The sequence below is a fragment of the Zonotrichia albicollis genome, chromosome 10 (genome assembly GCF_047830755.1).
Source record: "Zonotrichia albicollis isolate bZonAlb1 chromosome 10, bZonAlb1.hap1, whole genome shotgun sequence".
Taxonomy (NCBI): domain Eukaryota; kingdom Metazoa; phylum Chordata; class Aves; order Passeriformes; family Passerellidae; genus Zonotrichia; species Zonotrichia albicollis.
Window position 1 is genome coordinate 30,474,002 of NC_133828.1, and position 20,324 is coordinate 30,494,325.

A 20,324-nucleotide genomic window follows, 5' to 3' on the forward strand; every position below is an offset into this window, starting at 1 on the left:
AAACTAATATATTACTTCTGGTTTCTTAATAGCAGAATGCCAGGAATCTCTTTATTACCACAATAGAGACAAATGATATGTCTGGCAGAGGTTCTGGACAATGGGCCTGGTAATGCATTCAGCACTTTCTGAATTGAAAGGTCTGTCCTGAATGGTAAGTAGTGCAATGCATCATTATAGGCTTCAGAGCACATATTCTAGGTCTGTTCCTGTTATCACTCTAATTTGCAGTTAATAATATTAAAAAGTATGTTCAACTGATTAATTAAAAAAATAGTTTTTTAAACAATTTCCCTGTGATTCCATGATGCTGGCTGCAAAAGAGAATATAATTTATAATGAAATACATATAAATTAGTTAACAATAATTTATTTTCATAATTTGCATAAAAAACATGAAAGGTTTAGTGGTATATCCTTTACCTTGTAAGATTTTTCAGAAATTGATTTGGCTAGGAAAATAGTATGTTTGAAGTTTAGCTGTTTTGTCAGTGTTGCTCCACTATTAATGAATTTAATACTTTTGATTGTTTTTAAACACTAGTGCTCATTTATGCAGCCTAATTAATAATAATAATAATAATAATAATAATAATAATAATAATAATAATAATGCTCATTCTGGCTTATTCAGATATTTTACTGCATTAAGAATGTTTAAAAAAATTATAGCATTGCAGTGAATGCAGTGAAATTATCTATGGTGTTATTAATAATCCAGTCCTGCATGAGACCTGTAACCATTTATTGCATGGTACAATAGTTACCTGTTTTATTAATTATGATTATCATATTCTGATCTAAATTTTCCTTACTGATACTTTGAGTCTATTAGCATTACATTTCACTTCACTCAGGTTTATGACTGATAGAATAAAACTCGTGTATTTACTGCTCAATTCTGTCCTGAGCAGTGATTTCTGGCTCTGTGTTTGGTCTGGGGCAGACCCTGGCTGGTGCCTGCATTTGTCCCCAACACAGTGCTCAGCAGTCCCCTCACCAGAGAGACAAAGCTCGTCCCCTCCTGAAGCCTCACAAAGTCCCTCCTCAGTCCACTCATCCTTCAGGTGCTCTTTTCTTACAGATTGAGTCCATCCCCACTGCCACACCTCCTCTCCAGCAACTTCTGTGTAAAATTTACCTCTCCTGCTATAGAATTAATTTGCCTGGGTTGAATTTCTGGGTATGAGTTTTATATATACATATGATATTTGTTCAGTTTCTATTACAAAGTTCTATTTCTGATTGAAGCCACACTGTAATAGCAGTAAAAACATATAAAGTGCTTCCATCACTACCCACAGCATCTTTTATAAGGACAAATAATGTAAAGGCTGTATTTGTCCTTCAGGATGTAAAGTGATATAACTTAATTTAGCACTTGTTTGACCAAAAGGTTTAAGTAAACCTTGACCAAAATTAAGTAAATATCTTCAAGGATGTAGGCCTGAGGTTTTTGGCCTCGAAAAAATGTATCTCAGATGAATCTGTCCCATAAAATATTCAGGTATTTCTATTACTTAATTTTGTATAACAGGGGTATGAAAGATTTTATTCTCCCTGCTTTGATAAAGTTCTCACATGGGAGTTTGTTTGGTTTCTGTATCTCTGTGTTTTATGCCAGGCAGCTACATTTTTTGCTCTCAGGGATGTATCTAGGCAAACTTAATACAGTCAGTGAGGTAGGTTGTCTTAAGCAATGACAGCATTTAATTTCACTGAGCCTCTCAAAAATAATTTTACACATGGTTTTGTTCATTTCATGTCTGGTCCTCTGGTTTACCACCACTGTTCTTGCAGCTGTGAGTTTTACCTAGTTCAGGGAAGTGTATATTACCAATAAATGTTTGCTCTGAATAAAAGCAGTGAATTTCTGGGGATTAAGAGAGTCTGCATTTTATTGCAGGCAAAATATTTTCTGGTCTTAGTTATTATTTGTGCATTAAGGCACCACATAGTTGTGTTTAACAAACATCCTCTTTCCCTTCAAGTTTTCCACTCTAGATCCTTAGGGATTACTGAAGAAATAATCAATCACGGGGACCTGAAATTACAGAATTATGCATGGGATGTATCCAGCCTCAGATTTTTATTTAAGAAGGAAATTGATTTTTAATTCTGTGCCTGTATGAAGAAAAAAATAAAAATGAAAATTATGGTAATGAGTTGCTGCAGCTGCAGACAACCTGGGTAATATTTTTTCCTGAAGTACACATCTAAGTACAAAATCTGTTCTGGTTATTGGCAATATATTCCTCCAGGTATCAAGGCCAAAATCCAGCCATGTCTTCTGGAAGGTGTGTAGTAGGCAAGCACAATGGGGACGAGTTTTGTCATTCTCTTTTTATGTGATTTTTTTCATATTTGGTAGAGAAGTCTTATTGCTGTTTAATATTAGCAAACCATTCTGTAGCTATTTATATTCAATTTTTAAAGGTATGCAACAGAATTCCCTAGTCTGTCACAGACCTAGTGCCCCATTAATGTTGGTAGCTCAAGAAGTTCTTTCTGGTTGTGCAATGTACGCATCTCCAAAGGCATGTCAGCCCCTGGCTGATGGGCTGCTGGCCCTGGGAGAGGCAGGGCAGGTCTCTGGTGCTGCTGAGCTGCTGCTCTCACCTGCGGCTGCCAGGGCAGCCCAGCCCCTCACCAGCCTCCCCTTCCCTCCCTCTGTGCTCCCCGGCTGCCGGGAGCAGCCTGGGCTCGGGCACAGCGCCACTCAAAGGGGGTGAAGTTTGCTCAGGGGCTTCATTGCTCGGCAGGCAGGAGAGGGAAGAGGACAGTCCAGGGTGTCAATTCCATGGCAGCACATCCCACAGGGCCTCAGCACGGCCAGGGTCAGCACAGGCGGCTCTTGCCTCCAAAGGGCTGTGCCCCAGGCAGGCATGCTGAGACAGGGCGGAACAGGAGCTGGTTTTCTTCCTCTTTGTGTCCTGAGGAGATGGGCTGGTGACTTTATTCACTGCTGTAGGTAAAGTGTCAGCACTGATGGTGAGGGGTCCTCAGCTGGGACCTGTGGGGTCTGCCCCCATGTCAGAGCAGCCTGGCCATGGGAAGGGCCCTGCTGAGCCCACTGTGCCACTGTGGGGTGCCCCAGGCACTGCAGCTTCCAGCCCCACCCCAAGAAATGCCATTTCCCTGCCTCTTCACAGGTTTTTCTAATTCTCAACTAGGTGCATTCCAAGGACAATTTTAGATCCTCACTTCATCTCTGGTTATTTTTTATGTCTGTTCTCTTCTCTTACAGTGTTCCCCCAGCTCCTTAACTACTGCCCAGGGAAATGATGTGAGCACTGGGCTGCCTCTGCTCTTCATACCTGGCTTCCCACCCAGCTCCTTAGAAGAGTGTTACAGCTGCTTGCTGCTCTGATTTGTAACCCAGCTGGCACCGATGCTTCCTTGTGCATTCCCTAAGGTAATTCTGCCTCCCTGCCATTTCTGCTTTTGTCTGGGGCTTGTCTGGGTTTCCTCTGTTCTCTATCCCAAACTAATTGTGTTTTGCTGCTCAGATCAAAGAACCTGGTTTTATGTCTATTAAGATGAACATACAATGCAGTTTATGAGGAAGAAGCTCCTTTGGGAAGTGTGAAAGCAGGTGCCTGTGAGAGGGAAGCACTGCCCTGCAGAAAGAGGAGAGATTAGGATTATAACATATACAAAACTTCAACATCGTTCTTTAAAATAATGGATTAATTATTCCAGTGACAGTGTGTTGTGTATCCCTGTGCTAAGAGGTCCTCTATTTCTTCCCTCTGAAATGGGAAAAGAAAGTAGATGCTTAAATCCCTATTGACATACAGCACATGAATTCCAGTTTTGATTTTATGAACAGCCTCTATCATCCTGTCTTGTCTGGACTGCCTCATTCTCATTGTACTGTGGGGTTAGCCACACTGTCACGATTCCTATAAATAGCTGCTTGGTTATGAAGGACCAGTAGTGTTTCCTCTGAAAAGAACAGGATTTTGACTAATGGCATTTTAGGCCAGTTTTTGTCAGGCTTTCTATAGGAGATAGGGTTTGGAGAGTAGAATGTCTGCTGAAGAAAGACAGTAATCAAAGTATTAATGTTTGAAACACAGACACTTGGTGAGCCTGGAGAACCCACAGAGAAAAATGAAGTTTGAAGGAGCAGGATGGTGGAGTGCTTTTAAAACAGAGGCTTGACTTCAGAGCTGGTGAGAAGCAAGGCAGCTGCCATGTGGAAAAAGAGAAGCTCTCTGTGATCCTGCAGAAAGCTGGGCTGCAGCTCAAGGATGTCTGCAGTGCCTGGGAATCTGCCCTGCACACGAAAAATGTTCAAGTGCCCTGGGGAGCAGCAGGTAAGGCAGCACATTTTTCTGTAAATTTTTGGAGCAAATGAGGAAGTACCTGTGTGTAGAAAGCCTTGTGTTTTGGGTCTTTAGCTGTTAGTAAGACCTTTTGAAGGGTGGAGGGCATGGGCAGGCAAACAACCTCAGAGCTGGTTCAATAAGGATGGAGGTTTTTAAACTTGTGGATGGAGTGAGGATCCCTGGTTTTAAGGATATGGGCAGTTTGGGCTGCGTGACCCTGTTCTGTGAGTAAATGCCTTGGGGACACCAAGGAGAACACTCCTCCTGCTGGCCATGCAGTGAGGGAAGTTCCATTGACAGTGCAAGAGGTCACTCACAGCAAGGATTTCAATGACAGGTAATGAGGCTTGGTGGCTCTCTTCTCCTGACTATTAAAAGACACAAATGCCAAGATATTTGGGGGGTTTCCTTACAACTAGCAACCGATCTGGAATTCAGATGCCATGTTGTACAGCCTGGGCAGATTCCAAGGGTGCACTGAATTGACAGCAGCACCCTTTGTGCTGGCAACTCTGTACGCCCTGCTGAAAGAAAAGAAACAGAGCACTGCATTCAGGGATGTGCCTAACTTCTCCTGAACAGCGAGGAAAGCTCCACACTTGCCAGTTATCTCTTCTGTGCTTTTCCTCAGTTGTGGCTGGGGCCATCTGACGAGTGTTTCCCTGTCGCTCCCAGTCTGTCTGCTGTCAGCGGTTAATGAAGGCGCTCGCAAGACGCCATCCCTGGGGAAAGGCAGGGCTCTGAACAGAGCTGGTGCTTGCAGCTCTGGCTGCAGTGCTCCCAGCCCTGGTGTGCTGCGCACCAGCTCTGGTGATTGTGCCACTTTTGAACAATGCTCCTTCCCTCTGGAGCTATTCCCAATGCCACAAGCATTTCCTTCTGGCAGAGCTCAGTGAGTGCTTCTGTGCTGTCCCCAGTGACAGGGACAGGTTCTGAGATACCACGAGACCGTGCAGAAAGTGAATGAGTAAATTCATTGCAGCAAGTGCTTTCAATAATAGTCCTCAGTGAATGTCGTTGTCAGATGCTTCATCAATGCATATCCTACAACAAGAAGGAAAAAATAAAGGGTTTTTTTTCAGAGAACAAGCTTATTCCTGTGGTACTGAAATAGAAAGGCAAACTGTTAATATGATGAAAACATCACCTCTTAGCCCAGCTGAGCTTGCATGTCTAGGTGTGGTTAAGCTTGTGTTTAAAAGGAGTTGTATGCTGGTCTAGACAGAGGTGAGCTATAAAAGAAGCAAAATCAGCAAAAATAAATAGAGATAAAGAATGGTGAATCATGATGACATATTGCTCAAAGTATGTAAGATCCTGTAAATACTTATCATGCTGTGTAGAGCATATAGTCATTATTTGTGCAAGTCAAAAGACTATTCAGTGCATTTTAATGACTATGTTTGCAATTTAACCCACAATAAATTTGCAGTTGAACATCTTTGTAAGAAAATTTAGCTAACAATGCCAATAAATGGTGAAAAAGAGAAAAACTAATTAAGGCAGCATTCAGTTTGAACATCTCTCTTCAGGAGATGTCAGGAAAAAGTTATTTTAAAAATGTTTCATTTCATATATACTGTTTATTATTTTATATCAGAGTTAATGGTCTTAGAAGGCTCCCCCAAACCAAGCTGTCCAAATTTTAATTCTCAGAAGGCTATAAGGAGGTTTTCAACAAAATGAAAATTAAGGTCTTTCTGCATTGTGATCCAAATGTCTGAATCATTCCTACATAAACAGAGTTACAGTTGTTGCATATGAACCTTTGCTCAGATGCCTCATCCTCCTGCTTATATAAAACCAGAACAAAAACCAGCCCCTTGTTTCTCATATTTCCATACTAATTCTGGTTGGCTGAATTAGTTTAAGTGATTCATGACCTATGTTAAAATTTAACACAGCCTTTAATGCGTTCAGCCTGACACATGGTGCCTTATAATATTGATATATCTCAGAGACCAAGCAATCTGCATCAGCCTGCTGAAGCATGCCTTGAGGGGAAAATGATACAGTAGTCCTGATCTGCTTCTCTGCCAAAGCTTTAATTAAAAATTCATGCTATCAGTTAGGAGTGAAGGAGCTTGGGGAAGTGCATGAAATGCCAGTCCTGTCATTAACAATATTTCTTTTTTAAAGCTTAGGAAGATAGGAATATACTTCTTAAATTTGACATCTGTGACCTGGTTAGCATCTCAATGGTATTGAAAACTCTCATCTGTCTTGCTCTCTGGTATCTTATACATAAGAAAACACAAATCCATCTGATTGTCTGTATTCAGCACTTTTTCCAGCAGCACCCAAAGCAGAGAGTGTTTAGCAGAGCAGAACTGGAGTAGTGGTGCTCTGGCAGTGGATCTCATCCTTTTCCTGGGGTACAGAGTTGTGAACCTGAGGCATCTCCTTAGGGTTTGTTTCCCATTGCTGGGACCCTGAAGGCTGGCGGGGCAATCCTCAGCCTTCTGCAGCCACTTGTGTGGGAGGTAGAGCCTGGTCCAAACGAGGTTTCATTCAGCACTGGCTGCCCCTGCAATGAGTTTATGAGGCTCTGCCAGACTGCTCAGGGATGGCACTTGTATGATAAAGCCTCCTGGCTGTGTCTGCAGAAGTGTCTTATGAGGATCATGGAGAAATTGGTTTTTCTTCACTCAGTGGAACTGTCTGGGGGCAGAGAATACAAATGCTGACGCTTCTCCCCGGGGCAGAAAACCTTCTTGGAATGATGAACCTTGGCATCTTTAGAAGATGCTTCTTCCCTCCTTGAGAACCATGCTAGCAGCAATTAATCTCATCCAACAGTGGTGGATATTACAGCCACAGCCAATATCTCAAATGGTTGTTTAAAATCAGCTTCAGCAAGATTTGCTCCTTTTCTGACCCTTTCCTGGCTTCCACATCTCTTGCGCTTGGCTGTCCTCCACCCAGGCTTTCAGGCTCGGATTTGGAAATGCCCTGCTCCTGACAGTGGACTGGTTTTTTGGCAATATTTACCTGCCATCCTTGTGGAATAGAGTCAAGGCCTCTGCGGTGCCTGTGCTGTTATTCAGAGTGTTAATAGACCTTGTAAACAGATAGAGATTGTCAGATTTCTGCCACAAGAACTGCACTGAGGAATTTCCTCAGCCAGGAAGGCTGCCCAGGTTGGAGCTTGTGATGCTTTGTCTGACTCTGAGCCTGGATTTGTTCAGTTGTAAGAGGAGAGAAACTTCTGAGGAATGACCTTCCTCAAGCTTCACTGTAACAACAGAAACAGCACAGTACCAGGTTCATGAAGGAAATTATGCACCCTAAAAACCATGAACTTGGAAGAAGGTCAGCAAAAGGCCAAGTCTTGAAAGATTAGTTAATATGCAAGTTCAGAAGCATGAGCTAAATCCAACTGTCATTGCTCAACCCACAAGCACAGCAAATAAACTTAAGAGGGGATTTTTAAGCAGCAGGGAAAGAAGAGAAAAACACTCCTTTTAAAGTGGTCAGGAGAGATCAGATGGTAACATATGAGAACATAACCATCGGTTCAGGATAAAGGAAAAATAGGTTTTATTACTCCCCTTGAGCAAGCTGATGATGTAGGAGACCTAGCAAAAATGAGTGTTTTTATCAGTAATGTGATGCACAGGCACCATGAATAGCTCTGTGTCAGTACAGTCAATAAATAACTGCAATGGTTTTGTTTACTTCTCTGTTTGCTTAAAACTGTGAATATTGATCAAATTTCACAAAATTAGACAGAAAACGATGACATCATGAGAATGTGACAAATAGCACTTTCCACAAGTGCTGACACTATCAGATAATCTAAATTCAGATTTTTACCATGATTTTAGACTGTTATTTCATGTATCCATCTTGTCTAATCTTCATATTAATATGACATAGGCAGAAGAAGGTGTTTCTGTTTTCCCTACATGCAAGAAAGTTGACACACTGCACAGCTAGAGAGGAACTTGCCTGGCCTTGTAGTATAGAAAGAAAATGTGCTCTGGAGCATCTGATGGGCCCAAGTTAGGAACCAGTTTGCCCCTGACTGTGTCTATGGAAATTGCAGAGGGAGGCACCTCCTCTGTGTCAGCCCAAGCCCTGTGCCTGCTCTTCCCTGGAGGTTTGATTGTTGCCCTACCCACGACTTGGCATGGTCCTGGGAGCAAACCAGTGTTTGACCTCTTTGAATTTTTTCTTGGTTTTTTCTGTTGCTCTCAGACATTGCTGAGCACAATTTTTCTGATTTTAGATGGCATTCAGGTGCCTCTTCCAGATTAATGTTAACTCACTGATCTCTTTACCTTCTTCTTGTACTGTTTTAAAATTTTGTGGTGTCCCTCTGGTGGTTTGACACACAAATGTCTCTATTGATTAGGGTAGACAGGGTCTTGCTCTGAGAAAATCTCATCCACCAGATAGTATCTTACTATAGATCAAAAGAAAAATAATGTTGGAAAGAATCACATCATAACTGACTGAATAAATAGCTGACACCTATGAGTCAGTGTCTGCATTTCTTCCCTAACACAACACTACATGGTAGACTGGCTTTGAATATGTTTGTCCCATAATTTCAGGTAATGATTAACTCCCAATGACTAAAATATCTCCAGGAGAACTGATGAGACATTTCACAAAGCTACTCAAGTTCAAAAGTATATTCAAGATTTCACTTTAGCTCTTTCATGCAAAAATACTTTTTTTAACAGAAGCTATTTTAAAACTGCCTCATAAATATAAGTTCAGCAGTACGGAGCATAGTTTTAAGCTAAAATTATTGTATTCAAGGAAAATGTACGCATAGTAAGTGCACGCCGTTTATTATTTATTCCATTTATGAAACAGAAGCTGTTTTAGTGCCACTGGCAGTGCAATCATTTATGGGATGAAATATAGCTGTACCAGATCACATTGTAGGATAAAAAACTAAAGGAAGAAGCAGTGGAAAAAACAAAAACAGAGGAAATCAGTGTGAGTAGGTTTGTCCTGAAGGAAAAGCTCCCACTGCAGGGTTTCATTCCTGACGAGGGTGTGTTAAAGCATGCAAGATAATAAAGAGCAGCAGATGTCTTAAGAATTGGTGTTATGAGGAGTGTTGTAAGGAATTTAACTTTTGAGAAGAAGGAGGATTTTTCACACAAACTGGATGAACTCTGTTGGAGCAAACATGGCATTGATTTTCTGGAACCAAGATTGCTATAACTGGTAACATTATAGTTTAACAGATCATGTAGAATGTTACAAAATAATAGATGGTAATATTATACACACATATACGCGTATACACACACACACTCACCGGTATAATCAGTAAAAGAATTCTGAGAAATAGGAGAGGATGTTGGGGGACACTTGTAAGTAATTTTGATGCCTGGTTCTGAAAAGTAAAGCATGGTGAATAAGTTAGGGAAAGAAATATCAGATGGGAGAAAAAAGGACACTGACACGTCCATTTGTAGGAATGTGGTGTGTGTGGCCTGGGTGTTAGGAATAAAAGGAATGTGACACTTCAAAAATAATTTGCATATTGTCATAGAAGATGAGCTGAGAAGTTTATGTACAAAAACTGCAAATGCAGGCTAGAGCTGCAGGATCCAAGGTGACCCCAAATCTTCCACGATTAGTGAAGGATGGTGGATGGGTGACCTATGACTGAAACACAAAATAATGTGTAGTCTTTTAAGAAAACTAGAAATAAAACCAGCCATGGGTGGCCTGGGCAGAAAGGAATCTGTCAAGGTAAAGATCTTCTGAAGGGCCACCAAGGAGCAACATTTTCCAGAGAGGTCTAACTCAGATGACTGCAAGCATGAAAGAGAAGCTCCCAAGCATTGCCTCACTGCGGGAGATTGTAACTGGTCAGAAATAGAGTATAAAGCAAATGTTTGTGATAACAGTAGAGCCAGTTATTCCAGGGTGTAATAGCTGGCAGATTTCATCAGCAAGCAGTCACTGGGCTGCCATGATGCTATTCTAGGTGATCTTTGTTAGGTAGTGATGACATAGAGCAGCTGGTGGTAGAAAATAACCTAGCTAAAGTTATCCCAGCTTGGTTAAATTGAAAAGAAATGAAAGAATGAATGAGAACAGGGCTGTTGGTTTCTCAAAATTTGTCCTTGCGAAGTATTGTACCTAAAGAAATTAGTTAGTGATATTAATTGGATGAAGGTTCCAAACCTATTAAAATTTAATTTAAATAAGAATTTAAAAATCTGTAATTTGTAGGGAGAAAATGAAGAGTGCTAGCACCTTACAAATCCTTAAAAAGAAATTTAAATATTAGGAGTTAGCAAAGAGAGTGAAAGCCCCCACCATACCAGATCATCAGTGAAAATGGTATTTTGGGAACCTGGAAGCGGAGGGTGCAGTCAGATCTGTCAAGTTTGCAGACATACCATCTGTAACAATATTTGAAAAAGTGAAAGTTTTTCCTATCACACAAGTAAAAGGGAGTCTGGTAGGTGGCAAGTACTCTCTCTCTAGTAGAGATTAAAGACTGTATATGTACTGCCCAAACCAAAAAAATGCTCTTTCTTTTTTTCTGTAAAGATGATGGTCCAGATCTTGGAGAAAAAGGGAAGCATCTGTAAAAATAAAAGCTAACATTTACCAACTTGAAAAATTTATTAACAAGGTGCAGTAGGCTTATAGTGAAGTGGTGTTTGTTTTCCATCCAAAATTGCTCAAAGAAGAAAAAATGAATTTTCAGGTGAAGGATGAGGAAGTTTTGCTTTAAAGATCTCCCAAAACAAAGGAGAGAGAAAAGGCAGAGAAAAAAGTAACCTACAGCTTCATTAACTAACCTTAGTAATCTGGAAATTTCGTATGCATTTTGCAAGAAATTATAAACAATTGTGTGAAGATAAAGTACAGAAAACTATGAAGGAACAGAGACCTGGAAGTGTCAGGTAGAATTTATAAGTGCAAATGCTGGATCACACCAGACTGAGGTGGAAATGATTTCTGTTGTAAATTGTGGTGAGTTGGTTGGGTAGGAGGAAGATCAGATTGTCCTGGTAAGTCAAGAGAGAACTGAGGTGCAGCCATGGGAAAAGCCAAAATGGTTCTCCTTAGATATCACGTAGGAGACTTAAAGAAGGGAAACCTGGGTACCAACACCATTGTAGGAGGCTCCTCTGACAGAACAGTCTGTCAGCCATAATTAGGAAAGTACATTGAAGGAAACGCAGAAAAGCAGTATGGCATAAAACAAAGAATGAGGGATACACAATTGCTCTCTATAAATACATCAATGGGAGGGGAAAGAAGGGCAGGGCAAATACTAGGGAGGAAAGAAGCTATTTAAGTTGCCAGACAATGTTGTCATTAAAATAAATGGATATATATTGAAAGTTAGTCCATCCAGGCTGGAGCTGAGGCAGTTTCCAGCCATGAGAAGAGCAAAGTCACTGAAACAGTCTTCTAGTAAGAGTGACAGGGACAAACCACTGTAGGTGTGGGTATCTCAGTAAAATGGAAGCTATTTGCTTGCAAATTGGATGATACAATTCACATAGCTCTTGCATAAAGGTAAGTAGAGCCACTTTCTCTGTGCCTCTCTGCCAGAGAGTCAAGCAGTCTGACAAGATTTATGATGGATTTCCATAAGTTTATTAAGGCAGCTGTGTAAGGTGAAAAGAAACATTTTCAGTATCTATACGAGCCTTTGCAATGTTGTGCCCTTTCCTTTTTATTACTGTGGCAATAGTATTTTTTGAAATTTCTGTTGATTTATTGGTTCTGAAAGCATGACTCTATGGCCTGTGTCATACTGACATGCTGCAAAATGTTAAGAATTAACTATTTTTAAAGATTGGTTTAAAATTTTGATAAATCTGTTTGCTAAGTGTCAAACTAGAGCACAACAAACATGAGATAAGAAGGATGAGGTATCAGTGGATCTAATATTATTGACAGCATTTACATGATTAATCATTTTAAACTCTTGAAAAACATTGTTAGAGAAAATTTGCTCTGCCTTATTCTTTTGGTATTACTCAGCAAAATTCTTGGAATTTATTTAGTTTGATTTTATTTTTATTTAGAGGTGGCTCTATTTATATATTTCCAGTTTTGCATGGGTTTATTAGATATTTAATATTGGCAATTCTGATGAGTACTTTAAGAATTGTAGAAGCAGTAATCATTCTGTATAATGTTGTTTTTCCAATGTTCCTGTTTGCATGCGAGCAGACACTGTTGGTTTAAATTTCCTTCCTGCTTTCAGAAGAAATACATAAGAATAAGGCAAGATTTATAAATTATAATTTATAAATAATTACCTCTGAGAAAGATATTGCAAATAATTCCTGACACTTCAGAAGCTTGTAACCAAGCTTATAACAAAGACAATGGAAGTAATGTTCTGTTTAACGTGAAAGATGGAATTTGAAAAAAGGATGCAAAAAAATTAAAATTCTAATATAAGTGAATACATAGTTTTACAAAGATGTGAATATCTCCAAAGGTTTTCATATAAGTCACAAAGCAAAATATTATTAAAAGGTAATAGGACTCTCAGCATCACCTTTTTCACACCTGAGTTTGAGAGTGCTCATTTTCCTCCTCCAGAGGAGCACAGTAGCCATAAGATGGCAGCACTCTGCACAAAAGGCTTCTGAAACCATAAATTCTGCTCTTTTCCCAAAAAGAGACGGCAGCTGCTGGCGAGGACGCGTGGCCTGAGCTCTGGGTGTCTGCACATGGAACCAAACTGGCCCAGCCCAGAACAGCTCCAGGAGGCTCCAGAAATGGAGCTGCTTTCATGCAGTACCTGAGCCCACTCTCCTCACTATTTAGCAGCTGCTTGGGTGCTAGGCTGAGCATTCTGTTTTGGTTATTATAAAATAACCTTATTCAAGCCCTGTGTTTTAAGAAAGAACTATACCTCTATCTAAGCATAGGAAGGTCAGCTATAAAATTATTTTCCATGTTTAAGGCCAGAGCAGAATCACTTCTTTCAAGTGATTTAAGCTCAGCTCCATAGTTTAGAATTTACATATGGGTGGTCAGGCCTGAAGACATTGTGTTTACCCAGCCTTACATTCTTTCCCAAAAGCAAGCCTGGCCTGCTGCAGGGCTGGGACACAGGGTTGCCTTTCCCTTGGTGCTGTTGCAACAGCAAGGCCATCACCTTGTCCCTTCTGTGATGGGGCTGCAGGTCTGCTTTGAATTTAGCATTAATCTGAACAAAGTAAGTTATGGAAAGCTCTTCAGCTAAAGTGCAGGGGTCTGAGGAGCTGTGGAGCTCAGCGTAGTTCCCATCCCCAGTTTGATGACCCACCTGCACTGATCTTGCTCTGCTTTGTCTGCCCCACATTCTTATAGTGCAGGGAAAGCAAGGGGTGCCATGTAACCAAGAAAAAGCAAACAAAAAACAAGGTGAGATTTGATGGGATGTGTGGAAGTCCCTGGCATAATTTGAGTGTCATGGGCTGGTTGGCAGTCCCATGCCATTTTCCTATGAGTTCTACCTGAGCCCTTCTGCAGTTCAGAGGTCTGATTATTTCTCTTTGAGTGTGAGAGTGTTTTCAAATCTGAAAAGCAAACAAATCTTTCACGTTGCTCACCCATGCCAAAAAACCTGAGAACAAAGGTTTCCTCACGCCCTTGGCTGGAACCAGCCAGGTCAGAGCTGTGGGCAAGGTGAATACAGGTTGAAAACACCCTGAGTTTCCTGCCTGCTGCTCGCTGTACATTTGGAGAGCAGTCCCTCCTCCCTCCTCTGCCCCTCTGCTCACTCAGATTCAGGTTGTTGACTTCATTCCCTGCCCTCCTCTAACAGCAACACATGGCTCTGGAAACAAGAGGAGACCAGAGCATGAATCACAACCTGAGTCACCAATTCCCAACACCTTGTTTTGCTCAGAGCTGGAGGGGAAAATTCCTCTTCTCTGTGTGATTCTCCTTCTCCTGTGACCCTCCAGAAGAGGATACAGACCACCCCCTTCTTCCAAAACTGCACTCCATCATGTGTGCCATGCTTGCAAACAGCACCTCGAGGGTAGGAGAGACCACATCTGTCTGGGCTCTGTGGCAGTGTTTCATTAGTACATTAGCATATACTGATATCATATCCTAATAGGATATGATATTAGTACACCCCAAAACACAGGAGCTGGAATAAAGCCGCTCCATCACTGTATGTTCAGACTTTTGCTTTCAGCAAGATCCAGGTCACTGATACAGGACTCAAATGCTTACAGCAGTTTCCTTGAATGGATGTCATTTTCTGTTGGAACAATACCCACGTCCCACCATGATGATTAACAAAGAGCAGATGTATCAACCAAAAAAAAAAGAAAACAAAAGCAGCAAAATAATTAAAGAAGCTAAAGTTTCTGATTTTGCTGATTTGTCACTTTCACCCTCACTGTGAATTTCGCCATTAAATACAACTGTATGTTAGGGATTGTTGCTTCCTCTTGAAATGCTTTTGCCAGTTTTCCCTAAAGCATTGTCAGGTCCGTACTGCAGCAGAGACAGAGACAGGACAGTCCTTGCAATGTCTGTGCAGTACTTGTGTGTGGCTTCTCTCTGTGCTGGACTGGCCTCTGTGCAGAGCTCTCACACCACTGTGTGGATATTCACATCATCTCTAGCTCCTTAAAGATGAATCAAAGTTTCAAGCTTAGAAACTTTTTTCAGCCTTCATTGTTTAGCTAACTGACTGTGAGACTGTATTACAAACCTTATGAAGAATGGGAAGGAACCCTGCTGTCAAATCAAGTAATGCCATGACCCCAAAGCATTTTACACATCATTTCCACATCAGCATGGCTACTCCAGATTGAGATTTTACTCTTCTAGTGATAATTAAAGCAAACAAAGCATTGATCTAGTAGAGGAACTTCCTGGTCACTTACCTTTCATTTTCGCAGGTGATGTTTCAAAGCAAGAATCATCTGTCTGCTTCCTGTCTAGGTATTCTTACCTTGCCCAAGGTTTACTCTTGGTGCACACTGTCTCTCTTTCAGGACCTCTCTTAAGCTCCTGCTCTCGATGTTTTTTTCCTTGTCTGTTTTTTTTTGTTGTTGTTTATTCTACTGTATTCTTTTCCTTCTCTGCTCTCTCCAGACAATCCAGGGAGATCTAATAGATCTCTTAATAATCTAATAGATTCCTAATAATCTGCAGAAACTTAGCTATTTTATTCAGGAAAGGCTTAATTCAGACAGTCCTTGGCAGCCACCTCACTCAGAGGCAGGCACTTAGCCTCCAGCCACGCTATTCTTGCCAAGACCTATATAAAATATTACCTCACAAGCAAGTGGGGAACTGATAATATCAAACAGAATTTGTAAGTTTTATGTAGGCTGTATTACTAATTCTCTCTACACTTCAAAGTTTGATATCTTGAATCCAAGAATGAGTGTTGCTAATTGCCAGCTGTTCATCTGGCTGGTCCTTAGTTTGAGACACTGCTGGTGGCTGAAGCACTGCCACCGAGCAATGTCCTGAGAGCTACAAGGTGACCTTCTACACTGAGAGAGAAAGCACTGGGTTTTGGGGACCTGCAAGACTGCAGATATAGTAGCAATCTTAAAGGACACATACACAAATGTCAGTCAGACCCAGGGAAGCAGGATATTTGAGTGGCATATTACAGGAGGATGTTTTTCTTAGCAAAAGCAAACACTTTTGGTTGATTCCACTTCTTTTTGACCTTATGTATATAGAGTGTTCTCACAGAGTTGTGTCTTCACAAACTGAGGGAACATAATCTAATCAATGCTTTTTTCATGCCGCATAAAATTGCTGTAGCTGAGCAAGTGCTTTACAAAGGACACTCTGAGGCATAGAGAGCAGTTGAAGGAGATTTAGGAATGTTGTTGTAAATAGAAATGTTAAGATACAGTTCCACAACAGCCTAAACTGGGCTAAATTTGGCCCAAGATATTCTCACCTTTCCTGCCAGTTCTGCCTCAAACTCTGGACTGGGCAGCCACAGGGTTTAAGGGACAAAGCCAGATGAAAACCAGCCCTCCACTTTCCCCAGAAAAGGTGATTGGGTTTTGGTTGGATCAGCTTGAGACGCGGCGTGTTTGGACACGAGCGATGACTAGTGAGAGCAAAGGGGTGGGAACACAAGGGCAGAGCAAAGGTGGCTCTGATGTAATCCAGAGGGAGTTGCTATTGAAACTACCCACAGTCTGTGTAAATACTAGTAAAATTGGATGTGCCTGGGAATATTTCCAGGCACTAGAAGGAGATTGTCTATGCTATTAGACTGTTAAAATGCTCCCTGGCATGAATTTGACCTCTTCCAATCAACACTCACTGCAAACAATTTCTGGGCACAATTTGGTTGCTAGAATGCTCCCAATAGGCACGCTGCAATCATAAACTCAAGTCTTTCTGTGCCAGTTGGCCTCAATGCCCAGGAATGTTTCAGGCATGTTGAATTTAACTTATACAGACCCATCCCTACTGTGACTATTGCAAATCCTTATGAAAAGACAGGACTTATCTTGAAAATTTATTTTTAAAACAGACAATAGCAGAGCATAAAAGATGGGAAGACATGAAATCCGGAAATAAGGAATTTTATTTCCTTTTAATAAGGTGGTAAGAAATACGTATTTTGTGTTCATTTCAGGCTGGGAAGATGGAGGAGAGGTAGCAATAACTTGTTATGCAGTTATTTCTGTGCTGCAGAATATTCGGCCACTTATTGCGCAGAGTTAAGGCTGACATGATTCTTTTTTCAAGTCAGTTGCTGTACTGGGAATAAAATTATTCCTCCTTCTATATATTTTAAAAAATCTACAACTGCAGCATTTCCCTTTCAGTTTGGAATGTTAATAAAATAAATGTACTTGGTATCTTGAAGTAGTGAAGCAAAGTCCTCAGTTTTAATCTGTGATTAGTTTGGGGTTTTTTCCTTCACAATTCCCTTTATGAGTTTCCCTCCATATCAGGAAATCTGAAAAACTGGGATTTTTTTCTTTTCTCCAGGTATACTCACTTGGCAATCTTAATGATCCATCTCCCCTCGGGGCACAGTTAAAGGTGTTTTTTGAAGGAGCTTTAGAAGGGCTGTTGTACAGCGCAAACACAGTCTCTGGGCTGGGTTGCTCTAGGACCCGGCGTGACTGGGACAGACAGAAATCCGCACCTGAATGAATTTTCCCCGTATGCCTTATAAGGAGTCCAGGAAAACAAGGAAGTGATAACCATGTTCACGTTGCTGTGTGCACAGCTTGTCCTCCCTACCTGCCCAGGTAGCCCTTGTTTCCACTTTTGTTCATGGTCCGTCCCGCTGGGGTTGAAGTTTCCTCGCGATCCGGTGTATGTGACATCTGAAAACATCCCCTCCAGGAACGCATGGGTTTTACGACAGTCTACCTTTATGCAGACCATAATTAACAAGCTATTATTTTTTTGTCATGCAGCCAGCACTGAAAACGAATGGGGATTGAATTGCTTTGCCTCTGTTTCCTATTTCTGCAAAGAAATAACTATGTGCAAGGTAAGGCTCAGGGGCAGGGAGATCCATTTCAAAACCATTTTGCATTGTTTCTTGCTTGAAGTTGACACAAAATAGCTTTCTGCCTTCTGAATTTAATCTTTCCTTTGTATTTAATGACCTTTCTTTGACAGGCTGCTGTAGGGCTGCATTGCCCTACAATTTTAAAAAATTGCATCTACAATTTGGTGGTCATTATGTAGCACAACAGGTTTGAAAGAGACAGACATTCGAGCAATTTTGTTTTCATTAATCACAGTTTGATCTGCTAAGAATCTTTCCTATTATACATGTGGCTGAGTGTTTCTCTGGTAGTTACACAATGGACAAAAATCATATCAAATATCTACAGAGCTGAGCGAAACAATATTAAGCATACAGAGTGAGCATAGATCTGTTCTTTTAATATCCCTGACTATGTGGGGAATGACTTCCCTACACCATACCAGAACCACAGGTAACATTCTATCAGGTGCACTGGAGGGAACAAGTTAACATGTTCTAAGTGAATGCCACCCATAAAGCACGCAAAAGGAGGTATGTTAATTGCCAGCAATTCTGAGGTTTTAATCTTTATTGGAGAGTTAATCTTTTACCAATCGAACTACTGTTAAGAAGAAATTTTATCAGTAATCCTAAATATGGCTAAATATGTGCATTTTTCACCACCCACATTCTCTAAATGACAAGTTTCTTCATAAATTGAATGATTCAGCATAATATTAACAGCCTTTTATCTTCTTGGATTTAAATTCAGGTACCTGTTCTCAGGAAAGCACAGTGACTTGTGAAGATTGTTTGCTTTCCGGACCACGCTGCGCTTGGTGTTTGCAAGAGGTAGAGTGATAAAAAAAAAATTTCAAAGTAAGACTTGAAGTCTTTGTAGTCACTCTGAGTGATGATGAAGTATTGACTTAATTGGGTCAGCTCAGGGTTTTGTAATGCATGCAGCACTTAGTGAAGCCTTCCTGGGGAGCAGAAGTGGAATTTAATCTACTCTACACGATCTGTTATTCATAGTATGGTTGTTAGGATGTTTGTTTGTTTGTTTGATTGTTTTCTTGTCTGAAAAAACCACAAAAACATCAATCTTCCAAACCTAAGGCAGAAATAGGGGGGTCTCAGGTCATCAGCCCGAGGGCTGGCTCACCCCCAGCACTGATGGAGAAGCACCAGACACAAAGTCAGAAGCCAGACTGTGTTTTACAGATTATATGCCAAGCCAGACAGTGTAAACAGAAGGTTTGCAGGTATCAACAGTGTAAAAGTTTGCAGATGTAAAACTTCCATCTAGTAATTGCTATTCTGTGGTTGATTTTAAGTGTTACAATAATGTTGGCTTTATGATTCCTATGATATAGATGTGTTTTTGGTAAAACATTAGACTTAAAAAATATATCTAGATTTGCTTCCTACACCTTTATTTAAGATTTTCAGTGCAACCCTAAGGAAGTGACTTCACATTTCTGCTTTTAAAACTTCCTCCTATAAATGGTGCTAAATAATATCTCCCCAGCTCACAGTAAATATTCTAGCTCTTAGTGCATTAGCCTTAACAAGATAGTCAGCTATTGCAACAAAAACTTGACAGAAATATTAGAGAAATAGTCTTTTTCATTTTAGTTTCTGGATTGCACCTTTGCTGCTAACAGTTTTTGGTGGCTTTGGGTACAGTGATAAGACACAGCATGGGACTAAAATACTCTACGAAATAGCTCGGCAAGAAAAAAAACTGCATGTTTTAAAAAAAATCTAAAAAGGCATCTTTTGCCATTTGCAAAATATATTACCATGGAGGTAAAAAAGACCCCACATTAGTGTGTTTGCAGTAGTTTTTATATCTGTACTATAAAACAGAATTTTGTTGAAATTGGATCACATAATTTTGACTACTGCCATGTATTTTCAAGGAAAAAAGAGCCCAGTATAATTTATTGATTTAGAAAACCTCAAAGCCAAACCAAATAAAACTGTGGAACTATTGAAAACTTCACTGTAGTAAACATGATTTTTCTTCTTTGTTCGTAAGCTCATTCATTTCTTTATTAGAAAACAGCAGATCAAGCGTGCAAAAGGCATAGGAGCTTTAGTGTCAGAGCAAACAAAAGCACCTCCAAGGAAACTGTTTTCTGTAGGATAGGAATACACTTTGTAATTGTATTATTTGAAATATGAGGTTGTCTCTTCACACATTTTGAAAAGTTACAAACTGTGTAAATGAAGGAGACGACATGGATCTCCCTGTGAAAGGTTTATAATGGTACATGTAATTTATGTGTGCTCTATTCAAGAAGCAGTGGGTGAGAGTTTTGCCTGAGCAAAGGCATCAGGTTCAGTCTGGAGAATAATGAACCACTGTTCCCAGCAGGTGCCTCAACACTTCCACCAAAATATATAAGATCCCTGACAATTTTCAGGCATGAAGGGTGATATTTCAGTGGAAAAATTGTCATAGTTCTGTTTTTAATAGGTTTAAAGTAAATTTGTTTTGTTTTGCATGGGAAGTTTTTAAGTGACTGAATTGGAATATTTGTGGCTTA

General features: G+C 40.5%; 1 protein-coding gene across 2 annotated transcripts in view; it reads left to right on the forward strand.

Moving 5' to 3' along the window:
- Positions 1–2,405: 2,405 nt before the first annotated feature.
- ITGB6 (integrin subunit beta 6) overlaps positions 2,406–20,324 on the forward strand; it is a 45,224-nt gene continuing 27,305 nt past the window's right edge. The window contains exons 1-4 of one of the 2 annotated variants that reach the window (XM_074548611.1): positions 2,406–3,415; positions 4,083–4,322; positions 17,711–17,787; positions 18,542–18,621. In XM_074548611.1, the coding sequence (XP_074404712.1) occupies positions 17,727–17,787; positions 18,542–18,621 (141 nt within the window). In that variant the 5' untranslated portion in view covers positions 2,406–3,415; positions 4,083–4,322; positions 17,711–17,726. Of the gene's footprint in view, positions 3,416–3,755; positions 4,323–17,710; positions 17,788–18,541; positions 18,622–20,324 lie in introns of those variants that run through there. The other variant, XM_005485292.4, reaches the window with a different exon arrangement.